General features: G+C 49.9%; 1 protein-coding gene and 2 long non-coding RNA genes across 6 annotated transcripts; 1 reads left to right on the forward strand and 2 right to left on the reverse strand.

Annotated features, from left to right (window-relative positions):
* Positions 1–7,398: 7,398 nt before the first annotated feature.
* Positions 7,399–20,778, reverse strand: Bcat2 (branched chain amino acid transaminase 2). Of its 2 annotated transcripts, none has more exons than XM_021640397.2 (11): positions 18,653–20,778; positions 13,986–14,060; positions 13,496–13,699; positions 11,751–11,861; positions 11,549–11,668; positions 11,207–11,370; positions 9,031–9,173; positions 8,824–8,909; positions 8,528–8,668; positions 8,379–8,453; positions 7,399–7,804 (listed from the first exon to the last, which is right to left on the reverse strand). In XM_021640397.2, exons 1-11 carry the CDS (start codon positions 18,728–18,730, stop codon positions 7,766–7,768), a joined length of 1,236 nt encoding a protein of 411 aa, XP_021496072.1. In that variant the 5' UTR covers positions 18,731–20,778; the 3' UTR covers positions 7,399–7,765. The 2 variants fall into 2 exon arrangements, with proteins under 2 accessions (XP_021496072.1, XP_060235111.1); XM_060379128.1 differs by lacking the exon at positions 18,653–20,778 and adding an exon at positions 16,222–16,240.
* On the forward strand, positions 14,187–19,551 carry LOC110550487 (uncharacterized). Of its 3 annotated transcripts, none has more exons than XR_002476520.2 (3): positions 14,187–14,333; positions 14,777–14,887; positions 17,897–19,551. It is a non-coding gene; the product is annotated as an uncharacterized LOC110550487 (long non-coding RNA). The 3 variants fall into 3 exon arrangements; XR_009590492.1 differs by lacking the exon at positions 14,187–14,333 and adding an exon at positions 14,340–14,694; XR_009590490.1 differs by lacking the exon at positions 14,187–14,333 and having other exon boundaries at positions 14,701–14,887.
* A 2,128-nt stretch (positions 20,779–22,906) lies between the features above and the next one.
* Positions 22,907–25,328, reverse strand: LOC132652945 (uncharacterized). Its single transcript, XR_009590503.1, has 3 exons — positions 24,941–25,328; positions 24,310–24,405; positions 22,907–23,380 (listed from the first exon to the last, which is right to left on the reverse strand). It is a non-coding gene; the product is annotated as an uncharacterized LOC132652945 (long non-coding RNA).
* Positions 25,329–27,153: the final 1,825 nt, after the last annotated feature.

Raw genomic sequence — 27,153 nt, forward strand, 5'->3', positions numbered from 1 at the left:
GGATTAAAACAAAAACATACTAAGCTGGATGCAGTGGTGCATGACTATAATCTCAGCACTTTGAAAGGCAGAGGCTAGAGGATCTCTGTGAGTTTGAGTCCAGGACAGCCAGGACTACAAAGAGAAACCCTGTCTCGAAAATTGAAACCAAACAAACAAAAATGCATCTATATAACATAACTGAGTTTTTAGAGAAACCAAAACTTCCCTTACAGATCCCTGGATTTAACCTCTACTTTGTTTCCTCCCTGACCAAAACCATTAACAGCTCGAAACCAACCTTCTTAACAATGACCAATAACTATCACCCACCAAATGTCCCCAAAATACCCACCTCACATTTTAGGAATGGGGCATCATTCTCTTTTGGGGACACTAATAAAAATGAGATAAAGGCCAGGTCCTGGGAGAGCTAGCTGCTTATCTCGCTGCCCAGGCTCTGTGTGACAGGGAAGTGCAGGGCTTAGCTGAAGTCTGTCAGAAGCAGTCTGTAAGGCTAGAACCAGCTGGGGTCAGCACCTGTGAAGCTCTCCTGGAAGCAAGTTTTGGTGAAATAGCAGCTCAGGCAGTTTGTGAGGCTGGACATAGCAGGATACTGGAATAAATATGTCTCAGCATCTCAGCTTGCCTCTCAGTATCTTGGAGGGTGAATCTTGTCAGGGCCACTTTAATTTCATTGGTGTCTGGTCCTTTTGTTCTGTAAATATACTTCACAGGTAATATAGATTTTTGCATAAACATAAGAATGGCATTGCGGTGTTCCCAGGCTGCCATATAAATCCCCATCCATGCTGCATGAAAGGATGACATGGTACGTCCTGTGGACTCTGTAGACAACAAGGTGTATTGGCTGTGCAGACATGTTCTCGTGTCTCAGGCGGTCTCCCAGCTCTTCTCCTGGTGAGGGGTCAGCAGTTCATGTTGACTGTTCCGCTGGTTCTCTTCATTTCTTTCTTTTTAGGAAATCTCCCCTGCTCACATCTGATTTTTATTAATTTGGATGGAATCCATACTGTTTCTTATCCTGTTGAAATCAATGCAAAACCTCTTCCCCAGTGTAACACATTCCCTGCATTCCATTCTGAAGCTAAGACATTCTTAAAATACACAGGCTCATCTAATTCAGCATTTTTTAAATGAATTAATGTCTTTCAGCAGCTGTTGTTTTTTGTTCATTAGCATTAAAAATTAATTTTAAAACATTATATAATCTATCTCTGGGGGTCCTTGTTACCCCTTTTGCTTATTCATCATCTTTTTAAAAGTATGATTAGATCTGTCCACAAGTGTTTGTCCTGTTGGGTTGTGTGGTATACCTGTAATATGCTTCGTATTATAATATGCAAAACCTGTTTCATTTTATTAGAGACATATGCCGGAGCACTGTCAGTCTTAATCTGTAAAGATATCCCTATAATTGCCATAACTTCTAACAAATGTGTAATTTCCAAGTCGACCTTTTCAGAACTTAAAGCAGCTACCCACTAAAATCCTATGTGTCCATAGTAGGTGCAGATTTTAGTTCCCCAAACTCTGTAAAATGAAACACATTCGCTATTGTATGATGTTGCTTTAAGGTGACATTGTACAGATCTGTATTTTTAATTCTTAATATAGACCTTCATCTACTAATTGATTATTGACAATATAAATTTTAATATCTAGTCTGTTAGATGGTTCACCGCTGAGCCCTCCAACGTCTCAATGGGCTGCCATTCTGCAATCTTGCCACAAGGTGGCAGTGGAGACTTTAAGACTGGAGTCCTCTAAGGCTCCTTTATTCTGAATTACAGGGTTTTTCAATCTTTTTCGTAGATGCTGAGTTTTGTTTGTTTGTTTTGATTTTGTTGTTGTTGTGTTGTTTTTGTTTTAATATGGTTTTTCAAGACACGGTTTCTCTGTGTAGCCTTGGCTGTCCTGGAACTCACTCTAGAGACCAGGCTGGACCAGAACGCAGAGATCTGCCTGCCTCTGCCTCTCAGAGTGCCACCATGCCTGTCTGTGGGTGCTGTTTTTTAAACTCTTTTATTTGAGGTTCCTTAAGACTCTACCTTCCTTCCACCCCCCTAACCCTAGGTAGGAGAGAGTGAAGGTTAGAAGGGAAAGGGGGCATGGATCTTTTTAGGTTTAGTTCCAGCTGGTTAGGGTAGTTTGGGAAAATATCAGTCTCAGTGGTCAGGATTTCCAGCAGCCCTGCCACAGCCAAAGACAGATGCAAGAAGAGGAACACGCAGCCTCCATCCTCCTTCCTCTGTCTCCTGGAAGGCCTCCTTCCTCTCTGGGCTCTGGTATTTATACTGTCCCAGAGTCCTCAGAATTCCACAAACGCCAGCTGGTAAGGCCCACACCCCTCTACCAGGCAATTATCAACTGTGGACCAACCAAAAGCCCAATATCCCACATGTCAGATTAAAACTTAAACATTTTTACCTAATATAACTGAGTTTTTAAAGAAACCAAAACTTCCATTACACTCTTTTCCATTGTCTCCACTCTGGCATTTACATTTTTAGTCTTTTCCTTCTCTAAGAGTTTTTTTTTTTCCTTCTCATCTCTTAAATAGGATATATAAAGTTGCAGTCATTGCTGAACATTTAATTATTTCAATGTTGACATTCAAAACAAAACTATATTGGGTCCAAATGCCCTCTTCTTCAGCCTTTTCCATTTTTAAAAAGATTTATTTATTTATTTGTTTACACAGCATTCTGCCTGCATGTGTGCCTACACGTCAGCAGAGGCACCAAATTTTGTTATAGATGGTTGTGAGCCACCATGTGGGTGGTGGGAATTGAACTCAGGACCTTTGGAAGAACAGCGAGTGCTCTTAACCTCTGAGCCATCTTTCCATCTTCCATTTTTTAATATAAGAAGCATCTACTTTTAAATTTCTCTGCATTTCTACCTTCTTAAGGAGAGTTTACTTTATTATTTAACCTTACTATTTCTTTCCATGACTCTCTATATTCAGATGGGGACAACCCACCGTGCCAACCTTGGGAGAACCTTTCCACACACCGGCCTTTCTGGCAGAGTGGCCAGGGTGACTTTACCCAGGCCTGAAGCCTCTGTGATGCAGCAGCTCCGGCGGTGCACAGCGGGGGTTCTGCAGGACCCTGGCTTTGTTCCCAGCCTCTCAAGCTCTGAGGAAGGGTGCTATGCCTGCCCACCCCAGGGGAAGGGCGCTATGCCTGCCCACCCCAGCTCTGGGGAGTTCCTGCTGCACAGTAGCCCATCAGCTTCTCAGCTGCTAAGAAACCGGCTCTGTATCCAGAACCTTTGGTCTAATGCCTGCCAAATCTAGAGTCTAAGCCTAAATTCTGTAAGTTCTTGCTCCAGATGTAGTGCTCCAGAGGCCGATGTAAGGATTTTTTTTCGATGACTGCTCTAGCTCCCAAATAATGAGGCAGGGACCTGTTAACGTTTATTAATAAGCTTTAAGCACCATACCCGGGCAGATATTGGTCTGTTCTGACCTGTCTATGGTAGCCTGGCCTACTTCTATCTATCCTGTTTCCTGTCCTCTTTCCCTGGCCACCTTTGCTCCATCTTTGTCCCCTTGGTGACTCCCCCATAGCGACCTCCTCCTCAGGGCATGGATACCTACTCCTCTCTCTCTACCTGAGACCCCCAGACTGGGAATAGAAGTCCTGCCTACTGTCTCCTCTGCTCAGTCGTTGGCTCTTCAGCTTCTTTATAAAATTAGAGATAATTGGAGGGTAATTTTCACACAGCATTGAGACAGGAGATTCCTCCATAGCAATGAAAATACCAGAGTCTGTTAACTTTTAGCTCACTACCAGTTCAGTAACTAACAATCAAGTATACAGAGACATGCTGGGAGCGAGCAGAAGAAACTCAGTGTAAGCACTGCCATTTTGTTTTCAGACTGCATTCAGTCACAGGGAAGCTAACGAAAGCCCAGCTCCCGGGCCCTATTGATGACTTCCCAACGGCTGAACAGCCTCTGTTGTAAGGAGACAGTTGTCTGAGTCCAGCCATCTCAAGGACAGCTTGTGCATCTTGCTGGCAGGGTCAAACAAGTTCACATTCCCAGGCCCGGGGACCTACCCCTGTCCTGGCTGATGGAGACTCCCTGGATCAACCCCTGTGTCAAAATGTGATTGGACAAGGCTACACCACCACCCCTGCTTTGGGCTCCCGTCGTTCGACAGTGCTGCACAATCTCCTTCCCAGGACTTGCGGTTCGGACCCCGAACTGGCCGCCTCCCTGAGCTCAGAAAACAAAGCTTCCATCTGAAGCTTCTGTATCTGGGGTGAATTTTCTCGGTTTCCACCTTGAACCCACCATTGCACACCTTATTTCAATGTGAATGAAGGTTTCCTGTACACCAGTGCTTGGTGGCTGGAGTGGGGGAGGGGTGGAGATGGGAGGATCCAGTGTTCAAAGTTATCCTCTGCCTCATAGTGAGTTTTGGGCCACCTGGAACATGACACCCCCCAAAAAACAAAACAGGGCCTGGGGATATGCTCAGTGGGTAAAAGCAGTTGACATTCAAGCTTGAAAAGCTGAGTTACAGTCCCCTACACCCGTGTAAAAAGCCGCGCATGGCTACACATGCATGTAAGCCTAGTGTTGGGTGACAGAGAGGGGCCAATCCCAACTCCCTAGACAGTCAGCCGAAATGATGAGCCTTCAGTTCAGCGGGAGACCCCGTCTTGAGTGAACACGGTAGAAAGTGGTGGAGGCAGACACGTCATCTCCTGTTCTGGCCCTGCATGAAAGCATGGATGTACACAGAAGATGCACACTCAAGTGCCTGCAACACACACACACACACATACATCCATGCATGGTGGCACATGCCTTTATTAATCCAAGCACTTAGGAGGCAGAAGCAGGTGGACATCTGTGAGTTCAGGGCCAGCCTGATGTACAAAGAGAGTTTTCAGGACAGTCAGAGGAATCCCATCTCAAATAACTAAATAAATTATATATAAAATTTGGGAGGAAAAATTAATGTACCCAATGTTAGTAAAAGCCTAGCTGACCATCTTTTCTTTATTGTTCTTGTTTTGAAACTTGAACTTCCTGTGTAGCCAAGGAAAGCTTTGAACTTCTGATCCTCCACCCCCCACATCCAGAGCACTGTGATTGCAGTTACGGGATTTCATGCCTACAGTCGCTCCAGACAGCCAGGGCTACCCTGTCTGAGACAACTAAAACACCGCCCTTTCTTTCCAACAGCGTGCCCCCACTGGCTGAGGTGGCCGTCCCCCAAGGCTCAGGTTCACAGATTTCCTCCCGTTTTAAGCCTTTGGTTTGTGGCCAGTGAGAAGCCTCAGCAAGTAAAGGCTGCCAAGTCTGACAGCCTCGGTTGGGCCTCCTGAGAATCTTCTCCTGAGAGCCATCACCTGACCTCCACAAAGCAGGGGCATACACACAACAGATAAGTACATGTAACTTTAAAACCTAAAATACTTTCCTGCCAGGCATGACGGCACCTGGGGAGGCAGAGGCAGGGAGCTCTGTGAGTTGAGGCCGGCCTGGTCTATAAAGTGAGTGCAGGACAGCCAAGGCTACACAGAGAAACCCTGTCTCGAAAAACATACAAACAAAACAGCCCCCAAGCTATTGTTCCCTTTCCATATGCATGTGTGTGTATAATCTATACAGACCTATCTATGTGTGCTATACATATATGCACTCACTCATGTATGAGGCCTGTCTAGGCTTCATTGCAAAATGCTGATTAAAAAAACAAAATCTACAGAGCTGGCAGTGGTTAAAACCACTGACTGCTTATCCAAAGGACCCGGGTTCAGTTCTAAGGAGCAACATGCCAGTTCACAACTATGCGTAACTCCAATTCCAGAGATTCTGGTGGGTTTTGACCTTCCTAGGCAGCAAGCACACATGTGGTGTGGCTGTTCATGCAGGCACAGCAGAGAAACACATAAGATAAGAAGTCATTTACAGAATGCATTGGCCCCCAAGCACAGGCTTTTGTGTGGGATACACCTGTAGATCCTTACTACATCACAAATTAAAACCTAAAGAAGCAAATATCGGTGCATTTAAAAATTAATATTTAACCCGTTACATGACTAGTCATCTGTTTAATCAACCTTACTTGCTGCTATGACAAAATAAATGACCTTCAAAACCCAAGTTTAAGGGCCAGGATTTGGCTCAGTGGGTAGAGCTACTTGCCCTTTCTAGATCATTTCACAAAGGGACTGACCAGGCTCTGTGTATAGAATGAGTGAGCCACTTTTGAGCCACCTCTATCCACAGGGAAGTTATGAAGGAGCCAAGTGGTTTGACTACAGCTGTAAATGACCTGACAAAAATGTTTTGTTTTGTTTTAATAGTTGTTGGGGTTTTTGTCTGTCTGTCTGTCTGTTTTGGTTTTTCGAGACAGGGTTTCTTTGTGTAGCTTTGGTTGTCCTGGACTCACTGTGTAGACCAGCTGAAACTCACAGAGATCCTCCTGCCTCTGCCTGGAAAGTGCTGGGATTGAAAGTGTGCCAGTCCTGCTGCCCGGCCAGAAACAAGGATTTTTACTGAAAGATTGAGCCAATGGGAGAACACAAGCTTCCAGGGGCCTGCAAGCTTTCTCTTGGGTCCCCTTGGCTCCGAACCTTTGCTTGAGCAATAACTGGCAAAAGGGAGTGAGATGTGGCAATGGGTCCGTTGGTGCCCTGAGAAACCGGAACCCCAACCCCAAGCCTGCGCTTTGCCGGATCACATCTGCAGACTCTCGCTTGCTCTGGACAATTTGTTCAGCAATAAGATGGCAAGCCCCAAATCAAAGCCAGCAGAAAACAGGCAGGGTTTGCACCCAGATCTGATGTTAGGTCTTAATCTCTTCCCTCTGGGCGCTCATATGCTTATTAAAGCTTACGAGTGAAGAGGCGAGGCCTGGGACCCATAGACCCACAAGAGAGGATGGGAACAGGGGTGTGATCCTTCTAACTCTGAGCAGTCAGAGAACTGGGGCCTCACTTCTGGAGTGGCCTGCCTTGCTCTCACAAGGAGCTCCCATCACTGCGAGGCACAGTCATATGCACAGCCCTTAGAGGTCAGATGGGAGCAGATGAGGGCCAGGAGGCCAAGAGGAAGCTAGGACACCGACAGGCGGAAGAGCAGGCCAGGAAGTCAGGCTAAAGGGGACACAAGAAGGGACAGCGCGGTCGGGGCTCCGGGAACAGAGCTTGGACACCGGTGAACTGTGAGAAGGGAAGAGACCCTGGAGCTCTGGAGTGGCCATTGTGAGGCTCGACGGAGGACGGGAGTGCAGGGAGAATCCAGTGGGCAGGGTTCGATACTAAAGCACAGGAGGAACTCTCAGCTCAGAGAAGTCCCAAGCGATCTCTGATACTAAGCCCCCGGCAGGGTCCCAGGGCGGCGCTTTGAGCACGGCAGCCAACGTCTTGTTCTTTGGCATTTTATTTCAAAATTGCAGCAAATACAGAGAGAAAAAATGAACGGCGGAGAGCACCGGGGATCCGGCCTGAGAACGGAGATAGAGACGAGGCCACGGTTCGTCCTTGAACACCAAGACAAGGAGCAGCTGAGCCCTGAGACCCAAAATTTTAAGCGGGGGGGGGGGGGGGGGGGGGGGCGGGGAATTGCCTGGGTCCCGCCCTTAAGGCTTTGGAGTGCAGCGACCACATGAGGGCGCCAGAGCCCCAGCTGTCCGGTCAGACCTTTTTCTATTGCACTTGTGAGTCTCTGGGAGGGGCGGACGCTGTACTGCATGACCAGCGGATCCAACCAGTGAGGGCACAGCTCACAGCGTCACACCGGAAACATCCAATCGTGGCCACGGGCTCCATACTGCCGGACAACAGAGTTGGCGCATTGAGACAGCTGCACGGAATTGCGCCCCAGTGCCTTATGGGAAGTGTAGTCCTTGACCCGGAGGCCCGCCCATAATTCCAAGGGGACATATAGGCTGAGAGTTGCAAGGCCTTGAAGGCTCTAGGGAAAAGGCATTTTCAGCTCAGATGTGTAGTGAGTGCTAGGTGCCAACATGGGGCCAGGATACCCAGTCACCTCAGGTCCAGCTTATGAGCCCAGAGGTTCTCTGGAAACCCTCTTGGCTCACAATAATGGGAATGCTCCAGAAACTTGTTGGAGGAAGCCTTCCAGGCCAGGGAGAGGCAAGGGAGGAAGCTTGCCGCGCCAAAGGAACAGCCAAGAGCCCCAGGGAGTCGTGGGAGGCCCATTTGTAGGGCCAACGGGCCAGAGGCTCATAAGAAGAGGGTTCTGTCTTTAGGACCCAGAGCAGCAGAGACTCATGGCAAGGGGCCTATGATTCATGAAACACAGAAAATTCCCTTCTGGCCAGAGCTATTCAGAGGGAAGGATCCTTCAGCTAAAGTTGTTGCTCCCATGCCCACGAGCTCACCTGAATAGCCTTTAACTCCGTCTGGAAGCGCAGGATGAGCTCCGGCCCGTTCTCCATGGTGGGAATGTGGAGTTGCTGGGGAAAGGGGGCCATGAGGATGGGGCACTCTCCCTCTTTCTCTCCCACCTACCCTGGCAGCAACTCCTCACCTTGCCTTCGTACAGGATCTGATGCACCGGGCAGACCTGACAAGCAGTGCCTGACCCGAAGACCTCTCGCACCCGGCCCTCCTCCAACGCCCGCTTCAGTTCCTTCATGGTGACCTTTCGCTCTACCACCCGGAACTCACCCTGCATAACAAGGGGGCAGAAACACTCCGGAACCCAGCCTTCTGCCCGGCTGGAGACCATCATTCCCTCCCTAAGGCTGCTGGGAAAGACAGAGGGCATGACCCTGGGCCCTGATCCCGCCACAGCTCAGACACTACGGCCTCAGGATACTCTACCCAAGTCCTGGCCAGATCCAGCAGGCTTTGTCGAATCACTCCGGGCAAGATGATGCCATCCAGTGGGGGGGTTGCCAGCTCCAGCACTGTTGGGGATGGCAGGTGGTGACCCTTAGATGGTCTCCCCTTTTGGAAGCACCTGCCCAGGACCCCCCAGAATTAGGCCGGTCGGCACACAGGGTGTGGGTGGGTCGTGAGTGGGCTCACCCCCGTCCTCATGAGTCCAGTAGATAAAGATGTTCATGGTGCCCACCTCGGTGAGCTGGTGGTCTGGCCCGTACAGCCAGAGGACTTGCTCGCAGCCCTGCTTCTGGGCTGCTTGTTGCACAGCCACCGTGGGCCCGTAGTTCCTGGAGGACCAGCCTGGTCAGACTAGGCAGAGAATTCCCCACACTCCCCGAGACACCGTCAACCCGGCTCTCCTGCAGCTCTCCATGCCTGCAGTGCAGAATTCTTAACCTAATGGTTGGGGTCAAGATTGGGGCCCTTCCTGGTTGGCGCCCTTTTCTGCCTCCAGTTCCTCCTTTCTCTACCTGCTGAGATTAAAATCCCAGTTCTTTTGCTTGCTTTACTCTACTTCTCTTTTTTGTTTTGTTCTGTGTTTGAGAGGCTTTCTCCGTGCAGCCCGGGCTGACCCGGAACTCACTCTGAAGACCAGGCTGCCTCTGCCTCTGGAATGCTGGGATTGAAGGCGTGTGTCTCCACACTCAGCTGGTTGTTTTTGTTTTGAGGTACGGTTTCTGGTAGCAGAGGTTGGCCTCAAAATCCCTACGTAGTGAAGCTATTCTTGAATCCTGGTCCTCTAGTCGCCACCTCCCGGGAGCTGGGATTACAGCTGTGCACCCCCACACGGGCTTTCATCCTGCTTCCACCTGCAGTGTGTTATTCCCACCAGGCTTTACCTCTTACTCATAGGACGCTCCCACTGTCCTGGGACAGGATCACAGCTCATGCTCTGAGTCTTGTGCAAAAACTGGTCTTGTCTGTCTCCCTGTGCCAACTGCAATCCTATCCCGCTAGCCCACTTAGGAGGGCCCTGTGTTAGTGACTGCTGCTGGGCATGGTGGCATACTCCTGTAATCCCAGCAAGATGTAGGCAGATCTCTGAGTTTGAGGCCAGCCTGGTCTACAAATCGAGTCCAGGGACAGCCAAGGCTACAAAGGGAAACCCTGTCCTGAAAAACGAAAGAAAAGAAAAGAAAGAAAGAAAGAAGGAAGGAAGGAGGAAGGAAGGAAGGAAGGAAGGAAGGAAGGAAGGAAGGAAGGAAAAAGAAAGAAAGAAAGAAAGAAAGAAAGAAAGAAAGAAAGGGGACCACTTTTTTTCTTTGGGTAATGGGGTTTGAACTCAGGATCTTGCACATGCTAGGTAAATATTCTTACCACTGAGCCACACTCCCAGCTCCTCACCGGGGAGTTCTAGGCAGGGCCTCTTACCACTAAGCCACACCCCTAGCCCCTCAGAGAGGGGTTCTAGCTAAGCTGTACTGCTAGTCCATGACCCCACCCCAAGCTTTCTTTTGTAGTCTTCCTGCCTCAGGCTACTGAGGAGCTATGACTGTGTGGCATACATGGCTGGATGCCACCATGCCTGGCTTCTCTTACTACCTTTATAGCCAAGAAACCACAGATGACATGCTACCTCTTTTATGGAGCTTTCACAAGAACCTGCAAACCTGCATTAGAGCTGGCAGATCTGGATACCAGGGTACCCACCAGCCCAGCTGCCCCCAGGGGTAGGGCTGGCTTGGCCTCATCCGTCACCAGCTGCAGCCAACACATGGCCTGATACCCAGAAGACCTCATGGATGTGTTCTGAGAGGACCTGAATAACCTCCCTGTGTGGCCTCACTTCCTTGTTCCAACATGCCAGCCAGTAGCTTGCACCTGACCTGATCCCAGGAGACTTAGCCACCTCCTCACAATATACCGTGCCAGGGCCTTCGGCAACATAGAATGGTGGGAAGTCCACAGGGTCAGAATGGGGACTGAGGCCCAAGTAATATTGGGAGCTATGCACGCGAGACGGCCTGGCGCAGGTGACCAGAAGGAGAAGAAAACGCTTAGGGTAACCTTGTTTTCTAGACATTTCCAGGGGGCTCAGTTTGATCTTCCCCCCGACGCTCCCATCTGTAAGCTCATCTGTCCGTAGGGGAGATAACCCATTCTCTTTTCACCTTTAGTGTCAGGCATCAGGGACACAAAGAAAGCCCAGAGCCCACATACAGAGCCAGTGACAATAGCTTTCCATGCCAGCACCCAGGAGAGCCCCAACCAGGAAGCGCAGGGCGCACTCTGGTTAAGCGCAGGGAGCACTCTTGCCCATCCTTTCACAGCATCTCCCCCTCCAGGGCACAACTACCTGGGGGTGGAGAAAGCTACTTACCCCCCCACCTTGTAGTCACCAACCCCTCCCATCCAGGCTCTGATGAAGGTGGGGTCAGCCAGGAGCGAGACAGGTGTCATGGAGTCTCCAGGGAAGTAGGAGCCCACAGGGCAAAGGATGACGAAGAGAAGGGCTTGTGTGACCACACCGACTCCCAGAGAGGGCTATGATGGGGAGAGCAGCGTCAGAGCAACAAGCCCACACTCCAGCCTCCTCCTCCCCTAGCCCCAGAGCTCCAGGCCCAGCCTCCTCCCTCAGAACCCCGGGTCCAGGCTCAGCCATTGTGTTCCCCTGCTGGGATGTGCAGGTCGTCAGGCTAGCAGCTCTCGCTGCGGCGCCCACCTCATTCCCAATCAGCACAGGCCGCACATAGAGGCTGGTTCCATTGCCATCAGGAACCCAGTCTTTGTCCACTTCAATGAGCCGGCGGATGCACTCCAGAAGCTCCTGCTTGTCAAAGCCCTGCGTGGATCCACAGGAGTCAGGGGTCCGGATTCTCCCTACCACCCTCTGCCCTCTCTCCTAGGACAGACTGGCCACTCACTGGCAGGCAGAGGCGCTGTGCAGAGCGTAGCATCCTGTCCATGTTGAGCCAGGGCCGGAAGAGGCGTACCTGATGGTCCCTGCCTCTGTATGCTTTCAAGCCCTCAAAGAGCTGCGGGGACAGGCAGGGGAGGGGTGCTTAGAGCTGCACCGCACAGTATCAAGAGAGCACGAGACACACAGATACACATGGAGACAGGAAAGGGCGAGTGATGGAAAGACATGAAGACTCAAAATGCACAGGGCAAGGCAGGCATGTAGCCCAAGCCTCCTATCTCAGCTACTCAGGGGCAGAGGGAGGAGAGCATGCCCAGTTAAGGCCGGCTCTAGTCTCAAAAACACCCTGTGCAAAAAAAAAGTTCACTTACTATACAAAATCCTCCTACATGTGGTTTTTTTGATTGTTTTTTTTTTTTTTTTTTTTTTTTCTCAAGACAGGGTTTCCCTGTGTAGCCTTGGCCATCCTGGACTTTGTAGACCAGGCTGGCCTTGAACTCACAGAGATCCTCCTGTTTCTGCCTCCCAAGTACTAGGTTTAAAGGTCTGTGCCACCACTGCCCAGCAACCTTGAGAACTTTTAAAAACTCTTTGGCTATTAGAAATTTTCTCAAACAGGCTTAGGCAGTGAAACTGACAGGTTCTAAAGGGAATAATGTATGCATGCCCTTTGACCCACTAGTAGTAGAAACTGGGCAGAGGCACACTTGCACTCAGAGGAAGTGATAAGGGCACCTGGTCCTTATTGCAATATTCTTTCTGTCTCAAGGCTGGAAAGAACAAACACCCAGCAGTAGAGGACCATCTGCTGAGGGGACTGTCTTCTGAGGGGACTGTCTTCTGAGGAGATTGTCTTCTGAAGGGACCGTCTACTGAGGGGACTGTCTTCTGAGGGGATTGTCTTCTGAGGGGACTGTCTTCTGAGGGGACCGTCTTCTGAGGGGACCATCTACTGAGGGGACTGTCTTCTGAGGGGACCATCTTCTGAGGGACTGTCTTCTGAGGGAACCATCTACTGAGGGGACCGTCTTCTGAGGGGACTGTCTTCTGAGGGAACCATCTACTGAGGGGACCGTCTTCTGAGGGGACCATCTTCTGAGGGGACCGTCTACTGAGGGGACTGTCTTCTGAGGGGACCATCTTCTGAGGGGACCGTCTACTGAGGGGACTGTCTTCTGAGGGGACCGTCAGGTGGACTGCATGCTGCAGCAGCAGAGATGGCAAGACTCCCTAAGGATTGTCACAGGAAAATCAGGTTGCTAGACCCTAAGACTCCAGCTTAGGGGCTCATTCTAGGCCTGGCTAGCCTCACAATCCTGCAGTCCTTCTGCCTCAACATCCTGAGTGCTGGAACTCTACCAGTTCCCACACAGTCTGCGAGGGTCTTAGCATATCCAGGCCGGCCCTGTCCCTGCTCAGACTCCTCATCTCCGTGGCCCTGAAGACATCCTAGGCCTCCTCTGCCACACTGAGACCCCAGTGTCTGCCAACCCAGCTCTTCTGCCTGCATAAGCTGTCCCCTCCTGTGACCCCACTTTCTTTCAGAGCACTGAGTTCTAGCAAAGCAAGATCTGCTCCTCTCAAACATGACTGTCACCTTGTTTGTGTCCCAGGACACAGGCAATTGCAGGAAAAGATGACTGAGCCACAGAGGAAGCAGTGTGCAAAGCACTCAGAGAGCTAAACTCGGTCAGATGCAAAGCAGAAGGCAGATGCTGCTGGGTGGGAGACAGAAGCAGCCGACCCCACCTGCAGGGAATAGTGCAGGGCCGAGCAGGCGGGGTGCAGCGTCAGGTGCTGAAAGGGCCGGATCCTCGGAGGGCCCCAGCCTGTCTTCCTGTTCCACTCCACCATCAGCATGTGGTCTGTAAACGTCTTTCCGAACAGCAGCGGCTGCGTAGGGCCTGGCTTCTTCTGTGGCTCTCCGGTCACCTGAACCTGGAGATCTGCAGCCTGAGAGACAGAGACAGAGACAGAGACAGAGACAGAGACAGAGAGAGCAAGAGCATCTCAGGGATCTGGAGTCACCAACCTGAAAGACTACAGCTTCAGGGGACCTCCGCCTCAGACCCACAGAAACGAGGTGCCAAAGCAACAGTGTTAACCCTTCACAGAACCTGAGAGCAGACAACTGGATGGCCTCAAAGAGATGCCTCCATGCAGGTGAGGCCTGTCCTCCCTCAGACAAAGGCGTACAGACTCCAGGCTTCCTCCCTTAGACCCACGGTTCTCCTTTTACCTTGAAATTGGAGGACACACATCTTCTGGGCCCACACAGAACCCAGGGGACAGGGAGAAGTTTTCGGGCCCAGACCTAGGGTGGAGAGAGAAACAGAACCAAAGAAAGAGCCAATAAGAGCAGAGGTCCTGGCACCCCTTTGCCACCTTGTTTGGAAGGCTCCTGATGCCAGCATTGTTCCTGTACTCTGCCCAAGTCCCCACTGGGATGGTTATTCCTAGAAAGACCAAAGTCAGTCCCGGCCCCTCCACACAGGGCAAAGTCGACAGAGGAGCGCCTCCCACTAGAGAACTTTGACCTCAGCCTGTAACCAGCTTAGACAAACAACAACCAGGGACAGCTGAACAGGTAAGGGAACAGTCCGGGCTCGGGGGGCCCAAAACCTGATGAGAGTTAGAAAAAAATAGGTCCTGTTTACCCAGAACTCTGCAGCCTGGACCCCAGACTACTCCCCCAGACCCAGGGGACCAGGCTGCTCCCGTCATCCCTCAGACCCAGAGCTCCAGACTCCAGGCCTCCTCCTCCTCCAGACCCAGTGGTCCTCCTTAACCTTCCTCCCTCAGATTCACTATTCCAGCCCTCCTCTCTCAGACACAGGGGTCCTATCAAGCAGGCAGTGATGCGGTGTTCTTCAGGGTCACCAGCTAAAGGCAGCCATGTGCTACCACTGAGAACGCTCATGGCACCTTGCCTGCTGACCCTCCCTACGGTTAGCATGGAATTTAGGACTGGCTGTGTGCGGGATGGGGTCTCCTTCCTGTTGACCTTTGACTTTGTGCCTTTCTCATCAGAACCCGGAGAGGCAGCTGGGTCCTAAAGTTGAGGGAGACAGGGTAACAGCCCGTTCCTGCCGATGATGGTCACTGCGATGGGAGAGGTCAGCAGAGATCACTGGTCAATAGGTGAGTCTCCCATGTTTTGTGGGTAAGTTTGGGCCAGGAAGAATTTTTTTTTCTTTTTTAAGTTTCATGTATTTTATGTACACTGGTGCTCTTCCTGCTTGTATGTGTGTCTGAGGGTGGCAGATTCCCCTGGAACTAGAGTAATAGACAGTTGTGAGCTGCCATGTGATTGCTGGGAATTGAACCTGGGTCCTTTGGAAGAGCTGTCAGTGCTCTTAACCACTGAGCCATCTCTCTAGTCCCCGAAATTTGGAGGTGAGGAAGATTGAGCCAGGGTCTCACTAAGTTGCGCACTGCCATCAAATGCACTCTATATCCCTGTGCTTACAGTAAGGATAGTCCTGCCTTACACTCTACATTAGCTGGGATGCCAGGCATGTGTGCCACCACATCTGCCTCAGAGAAGATGTGCACGGAAAGCGTGTGTGCGTGTGTGTGTGTGTGTGTGTGTGTGTGTGTGTGTGATAGTACATGTGTGTATTTGTGGATGTGCCTATTGAGGACAAACTCAGATGTCATTCCTAGGGTGATTTCCACCCTGTTTGTGGTGAGACAGGGTCTTACTATATAGCCCTGGCTGTACTGGAGCTCACTCTGTAGACCAGGCTGGACCCAAATTCACAGAGATCCACCTGTCTCTGCCTACCTAATGCGGAGATCAAAGGTGTGGGCCAGCATCCCCAGCCTGTCCTGTTTTTTTGAGACGGGGACTCTGACTGGCTTCTGGAGCTTGCCAGTTGGTTCAGACATCCTACAGTCTCCACCTCAGCAGCAACACAGAGTGAGTCACAATGTGTGGTGGTGTCCCAGCACTCAGGCACAGGCAGGTGGACCTCTGAGTCTGAGACCAGCCTGATCTAGACAGTAGATTTCAGGACAGCCAGGGCTACACAGAGAAACCCTGTCTGAAAAACACAACACAACAAAACAAAAACAACAACAAAAAGAGTGAGTCAGCACATGGGTCCCAGGGTTCAAGCTCGGGCCTGCTGGCTTGTATAGTAAGCACTTTTCCAGCTATGCCCTGTCCCAGCCTTCAGGTCTTAATGGTGTGATATGCAGGGCTTCTGGGGCCCCCAAGGAGCAACAAGCTCTCATGTCTCTGTGATGACAGGAAGCCTGCCCAGTATTACCACCCTGGGTAGGGCAGCCAGCATGGTGGCAGGAGAGCAGAGGAAACAAACAAAAAAAAAAAAAAAAAAAAAAAAGTGAGCCAGTGATCCAGAAGCTGAGCAATGAGCTGGAACAGCCCAGAACTGTCATTCATTCTCCCTCCTGACCTCCACCCTGCCTTGCTCTTCCCCAGCCACACCCAGGCCCAGCCAGGCATTTACCTAGGCCTTTGTTTTGCTTGTGAGTACTTGGGGACTGAACCCATGGCCTCATGAATGTTAAGGAAGTGTTCTAACCACTGAGAAAACATCTCCAGACCTAAAGAAAGAACGGAAGAAAAGAGATACAGAGACGAAGAAACAATAAGATGCAGCTGGGGTCGTGCTCAGCTGGCAGAATGCTTGCCTAGCATGCAGGAGTCCCTGGGTTTATTTATTTTTTAATTTTATGTGCATTGATGTTTAGCCTGCATGTATGTCTGTGTAAGGGCATCAAATCTTGGAGTTACAGACAGTTGTGAGCTACTGTGTGGGTGCTGGGAATTGAACCCAGGTCCTCTGGAAGAACAGACAGTGCTCTTAACCACTGAGCCATCTCTCCAGCCCCAATCCTTGGGTTTATTTCTTCTCTGGCATCACATAAACCCTGCAATCCCAGAACTTTCAAGATAAAGGAAGAAGGAAGATCAGGAATCCAAGGCCATCCTTGACTATGTAGCAAGTCTGAGACCAGCCTGGCCTATATAAGACCCTGCCTCAACAACAGTAATATATTAATAATAAATGAGGGACCAGGGTGTTGTGGCACATGGGTTTAATCCCAGTACTCTCAGGAGGCAGGGGCAGGCAGATCGCTGAGTTCAAAGTTAACTTGCTCTACATTATGAGACCTTGTTTCACAAAAAAGAAACAGAGGACAAGAGATATCAAAAGAGTTCAAGGCCAGCCTGGTCTACAAAGCGAGTCCAGGACAGCCAAAGCTACACAGAGAAACCCTGTCTCAAAAAACCAGAAGAGAAGAAGGAGAAGAAGGAGAAGAAGGAGAAGAAGGAGAAGGAGAAGGAGAAGAAGAAGAAATAAATTAATGAAATTAGTGGGAGAGTACAGGGCATGGTTCTGTGTGATATCCTTGCATGTCCCAGATAGCCTTGAACTGCTGAATCTCAATACAGCCCAGGTGTCCATCAACTATCAGGATGGTCTGGTCAAAGCTCCATTCTCCCACCACAGGTCAGCAAAGTAGTTATCATAGTGCAGTGCTGTCCTGTCTCAAACAATTGTCCCTACCCTATGCCATCTCATCAAATTCCAGGCTGTCCTCATCAAAGAATAGACTCTCCAGACTTGTAGAAGTCCAGTGTTCTTGGCACTACAACCTGTCACCTCAGGACCATCCCTTGTAGAGCCATGGGCTGTTTCCTGCCACACTGTAAACACATGTTCCTTCTCTACAGCCTAGGACTGTTCTTGGCTGTTTCTCTCAGACCCGAGAGCTACCCCAAAGTCAGTCTAGGCTTAGTCCCTGCAAGATGTCCTTGCCCAAACCCTAGCCAGCAATCTTCTCTATGCTTCCATAGATCTGAGCAGGCTCCTGTTCAGAGCGTCTCCATTACAGGATAAAACTGTCTTCCTCAGAGCCCTGATTTAGCCCATTAGAGTTGGGGACTGGTCCAGTATGGCACTGCACTATCAGTTGGGGACTGCTGTCCCTGTCATATCCTACGACAGTCTCTAGAACATTTCTGTCTGTCACTCAAGAACCGGGACACTTAAACGTCAGTTCAGGAACTCACCAGCCTGGGCTAAGAACTTCAGAGTCCGGTGCGAACTAACAAACGTTTCCCCCAGGGTATGGGCACTTGTTTGCACCCTCACTTATAAATCACGTTCTCTTAAGATCACAGACTCTCAAGCTACGCAGTGATGGCGCAAGACTGAAATCCCAGGACTCGGGGAGACAGAAGCAGAGAGTTCTCTGAGTTCGAGGGTAGCCTGGTCTGCAGAGCGAGTTCCAGGACAGCCAAGGCTACGCAGCAAAACCCTGCCTCGAAAGAATAAAGATCACAGATTCTCCAAAACTCTGCTGCTGCTAACACCATCGGTAAGCACCGACTGAAGTGCTCTTGCCTGGAAAAATCTTTGTAATTTTGACAGACAGAAGCTTGCCTGGGATTACAAAACCAGGTACAGCGACTCGGACACTCCACACGTGGATATATGCCTTTTGTTTCAGGATCTTGAGTCCCTTCCCCAGCCAAGACCCTGTGTCAAGTCCCAGAGATCCTGGGCCCCCTATCTAAAGGAACCCAAGAACGACTGGACCTTAAAACGTGCAGGCTCCACGCCCCAGCCACAACTTCCCCGCACCCACTCCACGCTGTGCTCCTCCCTTTACAGCCCTCCTCCCTGCTCCCCACTTCCGACCTCCCTATTCAGGTACCTCCCGCACCCCAGTCATGTCTACCCACTCTGCCGCCCGTTAAAGCCCCGTACTCCTTTCCAAGGGGCCCCATCCGCCTCTGTGTCCAGCAGCGGAACCCGAGGCACAGAGGAATGACGCCAAGCCGGAAAGGCTGGACGCCAGGGCTCCGTCCGGAAGTGTGCCCCCATCGGGTTCCCCAGAGCCCCCAGCGCCGGTCGGCCACGGACCCACCTGCCCTAGTACGGCTGCGGCCATGATCCGAGCGGCGGGTAACTGTGCCCGCTTGGGGCGCGGCCTGGAGAAAGACATTCGGGCCCCGCCCTGCTCACGCCCCCTCCCGCAGATGGCTGCTCTCTGCGGGCCTCACTTCAGCCAGGCGGCTCTGAGTGATAGGACCTCAGGGACCCAGGCTCTGCCGTGAAGAAGAGCTGGAACAGTCCAGAACTGTCATTCATTCTCCCAACTGGCCTCCACCCTGCCTTGCTCTTCCCCAGCCACACCCAGGCCCAGCCAGGCATTTATCTTGGCTATTGTTTTGCTTGAGAGTACTTGGGGACTGAACCCTTGGCCTCAGGAACGTTAAGGAAGTGTCCTAACCACCGAGAAAACATCTCCAGACCTAAAGAAAGAACGAAAGGAAGGAAGGAAGGAAGGAAGGAAGGAAGGAGAAGGAAGGAAGGAAGAGAGAGAGAGAAAGAAAGAGAGAGAAAGAAAGAAAGAAAGAAAGAAAGAAAGAAAGAAAGAAAGAAAGAAAGAAAGAAATTGATAGACAGATAGATAGATGTTAGATGTTGCCGGGCATGGTGGTACATGCCTTTAATCCCAGCATTTGGGAGAAAGGAGGATCTCCTGTGAGTGCAAAGCCATCCTGACCTATGAAATGAGGCCGGCAACGGCTATATAGTGAGACCCTTTCTCAAAACAAAACAAATGTAGAGTTGGAAAGAGGGCTCAACAGTTAAAAACACTGGTTGCCCTTTCAGAGCACTGGGTTCGGTTCCTGGTACCCACACCGAAGCTCACAACTGTCTGCAACTCCAGTTCCAAGGGCTCCTATGCCCTCTTCTGAATTCCACTGTCCATGCACAGGCCATATATATGTGCAAGCAATACAAATGTACACATAAAAATGTATTTTGTTTTATTTTATTCTATCTTATTTTATTTTATTTTTCGAGACAGGGTTTCTCTGTGTAGCACTGGCTATCCTGAAACTAGCTCTGTAGACCAGGCTGGCATTGAACTAGGAGATCCTCTGCTTCCCGGGTACTGGGATTAAAGATGTGTGCCACCACAGCTGGTTATAAAAAGATTTTCTAACAACATAACCGTACACACAACCACACACACACAAAGCATCTTCAAAGGAACTGTGCTCTGTGGGGCAAAGCGTTCTAAGAGGAAACCTTCACTGTAAATGTCAGTGGGTACAGAGAAGATGCACTTTAAGCTGGGTCTGGTGGCACCCGCTTGTAATCCCAGACCTCTGAAGACTGAGGCAGGAGACTTGCTGCAGATATGAAAGCATCCTAAGTAAGAGAGCTACACTCTTGGTTCAAAGAAATGAAAGAAAAAGAACAGGAATTTGGGGAAACAGGATGATGGGTGGGGGACAAAAGACTCCTCATTCTTCACAGTGAGTTAACTTGTTCTTTATAATGCCTAGATAAGCACGCACAAACATACAGGGAGAGAGAGGGAGGGAGACGTTAGACCACTGTGTCTGTAATTCTGGACATGCTCTCAGACCCTTTGGCCACCACTGCTCTCAGACCCAACACTGGATCACCGTTCTTCAAGCTTCCAAGGCTACAGTAACCAAATCACACGCTCTCCCCCACAGACATTGCCTTTGTCTCCACCCCACCCCATCTTCCGCTCTCGCCTGGTAAACGGGCCGTCTACCCCTACGGCGGCCAAAAACTGTCGGGCGGAGCCGCAGCAGCAAACGCCCCCGCCGCGGCCAATCAGCGGCTGCCGCACACCTCTGCCTTAGCCAATCCACAGCAGCCTTGCAGTTCCACCCCTTTACCTGGGGTGCGGGGAAGCTGCTGCACCCCGCGCCCAGCCGCGTCCAGGGCTCCCGCCCCTCCCCCAGCGAACTCCCTCCCCCAGTGTCCTTCAGCCCTAAACCAAGCGATCCAAGCGCCAGCCTCCTCCCTCTGACCCAAGTGTGTCAACTCCACGCCGCCTCAGCGCTCAGGAATATTCTGCCCGCCGCCTCACTATCGCACTGGCAAAGAGCAAAACTCTCCTCCCAGGAGGGCGAAGAATAAAGGCAGACGCTTTTGCGCCTCCTTCATTATTTGCCAATTACCGCTTAATTTATTCTCCCCAGAGAGCCATTTAATTAGCAGCCAGGTGAAGCGGAACTCTTCTCCCTAGCGAAAGGAGTTAACGCTCACCAGCTGCAAGGCCTCTGGGAGATGTAGTTCTTTGGAGTCAGGAACGCGCGTGGCCTAACGGTAGCTGGGAAAGGCAATGCTAGTGTGCACAGAGGTGTAAAGAACAGGAAATAGATGTTTCCTTTCTAGGTGCAGGTCCTTTTATTTAATTGCCATTTGTTTTTCAAGACAGGGTTTCTCTGTGTGTAGCCCTGGCACTCTGTGTAGACCAGGCAGGCCTTGAACTCACCGAGATCCACCACCTCTGCCTCCCAAATGCTAGGATTAAAGGCGTGAGCCACCACTGCCCGGCGGGTCTCACTTTTCAGTCCTTGAACTCTCAGCAATCCTCCTGCTTTCTTGACCAACTGCTGAGCGTGCAGGCATGTTCCACCAGGTCAGGTTCTCTGGGTCATTTTTTAAGTGTGCAGTTCCCTAGGGGTGGGGTTCACACTGAAGTCCAACCAACCCACTATAACTGTCTTGTCCTGTTAAAAACCAAAACCCTGTGCCCGTGAACTAACTCCTCCCTGACCTATTCTCAGCCTCTGCACCCACAGACCTTTCTGTCTCCATGAATCTGCTTTACTGGCTCTTTTGTCTAATTTGTGTCTCTTTGCCTGGGTCGTTTTCCCAGAAGCACATAGCTAATAATGGTGCAGACAGACACTACAGAAGGCAGGCTGGCCTCGAACTCACGGAGAGCTGCTTGCCTCTGCCTTCCAAGTGCTGGGATTAAGGGTGTGCGTCACCACTGCCCAGCTGCAAGTTTTTTTATGAGTGCAGGATGAATGTAAGTGGGCAGAGCCTAAGCTGTTGGGGCTGAAGCTGGGAGTGTTAGGATTTTGGAACACAACCTGCTCCTGGGTTACCCGGCAACTTATGATGTTATCATGTGTCACCAGCCAGGTGGCCACACCTGGAAGGCATGGTTACCTTGCCCCTTAAAGGCCAACCCCGACACATGATCTCTCTCTCTCTTATTCTTTCTCTCTCTCTGTCTCTCTGTCTCTCTGTCTCTCTCTCTCTTACTCTCCTCTTGCTTTCCCTCTCTCTCTTATTCTCCTCTTTCTCTCTCTCTCTCTTTCTCTTACTCTCCTCTTGCTTTCCCTCTCTCTCTTATTCTCCTCTTTCTCTCTCTCCCTCTCTCTTGGGGCGCCTCCCTTTCCCTTTCTCTTCTCACCATGTCCTATTTCCCCCACTCCCTCCATACCCACTCAATAAACCTCTTGCAGAGAATCTCGGTTGACCCAGCCTCATATTTCTTTAAATAATAACAGGGAGGCACATGGGAAGTACAGGCTGGAATTTGGGGTAGGAAATGCTAGATAAGACAGAGGCAACTAGTAGCTCAATGGTAGACTCCCTTGCTTAGAATTCCTTACTAAGAGGCACCTGTGGCTCAGTAGTAGAGCACCTGCGTAGAATCTCCCAGTGAGGTGCTGGAGGTGGGATTCAGTAATAAAACACTTGACTAGAATTGTGGTTCTTGAATGAAATGATGGCGTGACCACTCCAAGATATAGCTGAAGAGAAGATTTTTGTTTGTAGCTCTAAGGGAGAGTACAGCCAGAGGCATCTGGAAGAGTACAGACTGAACTGGGCCATAAGAGGAAAGGGGAGGGAGGGCAGAGGTGAGTTAAAAGAAGAGAGAGAGAAGAGGAGAGAGGGGAAGTGGACCAAGAGAGAAACCAAGGACCAAAATGTCCAAAATGGCAGGGTTTTCTAGGAATCAGAAGCTGGGGGAAGGGAAGGGAAGGGAAGGGAAGGGAAGGGAAGGGAAGGGAAGGGAAGGGAAGGGAAGGGAAGGACCTGTGCTAGAGAGGGTTAAGTGTAGAGATGACCTTCAGTCATACTGCTGTTAAGGTGTGTCTCTGTATAATTAGGTTGTTAGTTACTGAACCAGTAGTGAGCTAAATGCTAACAGTTTCTGGTATTGTCATTGCTATTGAGGAACCTCCTGTCTTAATGCTGTGTAAAAATTACTCCCCAATTATCTCTGATTGGTTAATAAAGAAGCTGAAGAGCCAATGACTGGGCAGAGGAGACAGTAGGCAGGGCTTCCATTCCCAGTCTGGAGGTCTCAGAGGAGTTGGGGGTAGAGAAAAAAAAGAAGGTTGCCAGGACATGAGGCCTCACCATGAGGACACAAATAGAGCAGGAGTAGCCAGGGCAAAACCAGATGGCAAGAAGCATGGAGCACCAGGCTGGGAAGTAGCCAGGACAGTACAGATGGGTTAGAATAGGTCAGTATCTGCCCAGCCATAGTGCTCTAGCTTATTAATAAATGTGCGTAACACTGTATAGATTATACACTGCTCAACAGGTCTGATACAAAGAGCTTTATTTAAAGGCAGAGTGGGAAAGAGACATAAAGACAGTGGGAGAGCATAGGAGAAGAGAAAAGGCATGGGTAGAGAGCCCCTGGAAAGAAAGTCAGAGAGAGAAGGAGCAGTGAAGGCCTGGCCTTACATCTGGAGCATGCCTGGCTTGCACCTCATGGGGGCTGGTGATGACATCAGAGGTTGCTAGGCAGCCTAGCCTAACAATAGCTCTCCATCTCATTATTTGGAAGCTAGAGTGGGCACAGAGAAAAACAAAAAAAAACAAAAAAACAAAAAACAAAACAAAAAAAAAAACCTTAATTTTAAATGTTAAGAACAGAGGTGAGAAAAGCAGAGAGACGTCACAGGCAGCTAGCTGCCAGCAGTTAACCAATTATCCTGAGCTTCTTTGGGGCCTGACAGTTCAGTGGTAAAGGCCCTGCCTAGAATCCCGCAGTGAGGCACTGGGGGATGAATCACAGTGTGATTCGGTGGTAAAGCCCCAGCCTAGCACACAGCAGGTCTTAGGGTTAATCTCCAGCACCACAGAAGAGGAAGAAAGGGAGAGGAATGGGTGGGACATTAGAAATTAGGGTGGGAGAGGGGGACCTCCATGAGGCTGCTTTCGCTAGCTTTGCAACCATACCCCAGTTCTTCTCAAGCACTGTGGAGAAGGTGGCTTCAGTGGCCAGGAACAGGGCTGTAGCCCTGACCCCATGTGGGAAAGCGGGGGCTGGGGAGAGAAGGGAGGAAGAAAATGAAGACCAGCCTTCCTTAGGCATGTTGGCTCACACCTGTCATCTCTGCAAATATGCAGCCTAGGCAAGAAGTTTGCCTCAAGTTCAAAGCCTGGGTCAGAAAGTGAGAAAAAGGTCACTCAAACACACACACACACACACACACACACAGAGAGAGAGAGAGAGAGAGAGAGAGAGAGAGAGAGAGAGAGAGAGATAACATGGTGGTACATGCCTGTAATTCCAGCATTTAGAAAATGGAAACAGAAAAACCAGAAGTTCAAGGATATCCTCAGCTACATAGCAAGGTCCAAGCCAGCCTAGATTATATGAAGCTGAGAAGAGGAGGGGGCCACAGAGACAGAGAGGAAGGAGAGGAAAGAGAGCCCAACCCAACCAACCCCCTTCCTTAGCTCCCTCCATCCCTCTCAACCCCTTTTTACATGGGTCAAGGTGCCTTCTAGGATGCTGGCACTGAGGTCTGAAGTTGAGGCTGCAGCTCTTCTCACAGTGGGATCCAGATATTTCCTGGGGAGGAGCTAGGTGAAGGAAAGAAAAACTGAAAGACACGTGTTGGTATAATGTTCTTTTGGAATGTATGCACTTTACCCTTGTTCATTCAAATGCTGATTTCTCTCCCCCACTCTCTGGTTTCAATCCAGACATTGCATTGTGATACTTATTCTAAGCATCACCTGTCTCAACTTTGTGTAAACATGCCAAAATAAAGCAACTAGCCACAATGTTGAACAAGGGAAAGGAAACAGGAAAGAGTGGGAGATAAGGGCAGGAGAGAGCTGGGAGAACAGAGGCAGAAGGAAAGGTCTTGGAATGATGTGGAGAGATGGACTGGACCTAATATATCACAAAAAGCAAGTGTAATGTGGGAAATCTGAATGGTACAAACTACGTGGGCCTGGAGGTTTAGGATGGAACAACTATTGCCCAGCATTGTGTTCTAGGTTAATTAAATAAATCCCAGTGTCTGTGTGGTGATTTGGGTATACAGCTGTTTAGGATTAACAACAGCTTTACCAGAAGATATATCAATAGTGAATATTAATCGCTACTTACAACAGACGTGTGTGCTGATTCTGTCCTGGCATCCCCAGCTGCCCTGAGGCTCTCTGTCCACTTTGATCAGCTCACCAGTGGACACAGAAACCATATGGGCTCTCATCCAAGGCCAAAGCTTTCGTTATAGCTGTCACTGGCCCCTGCAGAGGCAGAGATTAGAAAGGGTTGAGCCTCTGAGGAGGGCACCCCTCCCATCCTCTCCTTTCAGGCAGCGGGCAGCAAGCTGATGCTTCAGTGAGATTAGACATACCCTGTGCATGGGTTCTGTGCAGTCACAGGTTATCACAGTTCAGTTTGGTACAGGTTGCTCTAACTCAGGACTAAATGAGGGAAGCAGTATAGGACACTCTTGGGTTTGACACCTATGGCCCCAGGACTTGGAATCTAAGACAGGAGGGTTGCCATGAATTCAATGTCAACTTAGGCTACAGGGTGAGAGTCTAGTTTGAAGAAAATCTAGAAGGGCCTTGCAAGATAGCTCAGCATTTCAAGGGCTTGCTGCCAGCCTGACAGCCCCTGTTTAATCCCTGGGACCCACACCTTGACTCCTCTAAGTTGTCCCTGGACCTACGCATGTGTGTTGTGGCATGCACATGCACACAGAGATACATGGAGACTAAGACTAATTAAATAAATAAAAATTAACTTTACAAATCAGTGCTGGAGGGATGGCTCAGCAGTTAGAGAACTGGCTGTTCAAGGGAACCAGATTCCATTCCCAGCACCACATGATGGCCCAGTTCCAGGGGACCAGATTCTCTCTTCTGAACTCAGCATGAAGCTTAAAGGTACCCAGTGTATACACACACACAGGCAAAACACTCATGCACTTAAAAAAAAACACAACTCCTTAGTATTTTTTAATGCCTTTACTGCTGAAGATAGAACACACTTTGGTTGCAGGACACAGAGAAGTTAACCTTCACGGTTCCAGAAAATGTTATGCAGGTCATTGGAAAAGTCAACAGACTGCCTAGAAGTGGGCCTTGTGTGCTATAGTACGGACCTTCCAGGCATTATATGCCCACTGGTACAATAGTGGCATTAATGTCATGGCCGCAGCTAACTGCTGTCCGCTTGATTTGAGGCTGTGCTACAGGAGGGAATTTAAGCCTAGTACTAGAAATCTGGTCAAAAGTTCACAGCTCTGGAGGTCACAGACCCTGGGAGGGAACCTATCAGGGTTCAGCCTCAGACAGAGAAGCTCTTTCTTCCTCTTCCTCTTCTGTTGGTATAGTTGATGTTTGAGACAGGGTCTTACTGTGCATACCAGCTTGCCTCCAACTCACAGAGATCTGCCTACCTCTGCTTCCTGAGTTCCGGGATTAAGGTGAGCAGCACTGAGCCCAATGAAAAGCTTCTTTTTGCACTGTGCTACAGTTGATGCAAACACTAGTAACTGACTAAAGTGCTGAGGATTAGTGGTTGTTGAGGGCTGAGCCCTTGATAAGCAATCTATATAGTAAACCCCACACTATGGCTCAGGAGACAACATGGAAGAGAGGGCAGAATGAATAAGATCTGGAGGGCAGAGAGAAGTCCTATGAAATGCTATCTCTAGTCATGACACAGGCCTTGCTTTCATGAGCTAACTGCAGCTTTGTTACTTGCAGGAGAAACACACAAGGTGAACCAATAAAGATCCCAGTGCAGATGGGGAGGGGCTCACAAAGTGCCACCACTTACTGAAGAATATTTTGGCAATTGATGGCTGCTGGGGATTGAAGAGTTTAAGTTAGCCTGGGTGACTCCATTTTGAAATGAGGAGCCATCTTGACTGGGAGCTGAACTCAGGTACCAGAAAATATCACAGAATGTGCACTTGGCAGAACACAAAGTTAACTCTCCTAGCAAAAGCCTCCAGGAAATATCTCAGAATAAATACTTGATAGAAAATAGAGCCAATCTCCCTGGCAACAATCAATGAGAATCTGTTGGGGAAATTCTACCCAACTTTCCAGATGTAGTTTAGAAGAATAACCATTGTAAGTTAGACTTCAGCTAGAAGGTCATCTCGCCCCTCTGACTCTTACCCAATCCTGTAACGCCAAGGCATGAACCCCTGCTCCCTGTCATGGAAAGCCCCTGCTTGCAGTTTTTCCCTTTAAAGACTCTGCTCACCCAGAGCTCAGGCCCCCACTTTCTCCTGCTGTGCCAGTGAGACTTGGGTCCTGAGTTCAATCGCTCTCGTAATAAAGCTCTCTTGCTCT

Source organism: Meriones unguiculatus, chromosome 1 (genome assembly GCF_030254825.1).
Source record: "Meriones unguiculatus strain TT.TT164.6M chromosome 1, Bangor_MerUng_6.1, whole genome shotgun sequence".
Classification (NCBI taxonomy): domain Eukaryota; kingdom Metazoa; phylum Chordata; class Mammalia; order Rodentia; family Muridae; genus Meriones; species Meriones unguiculatus.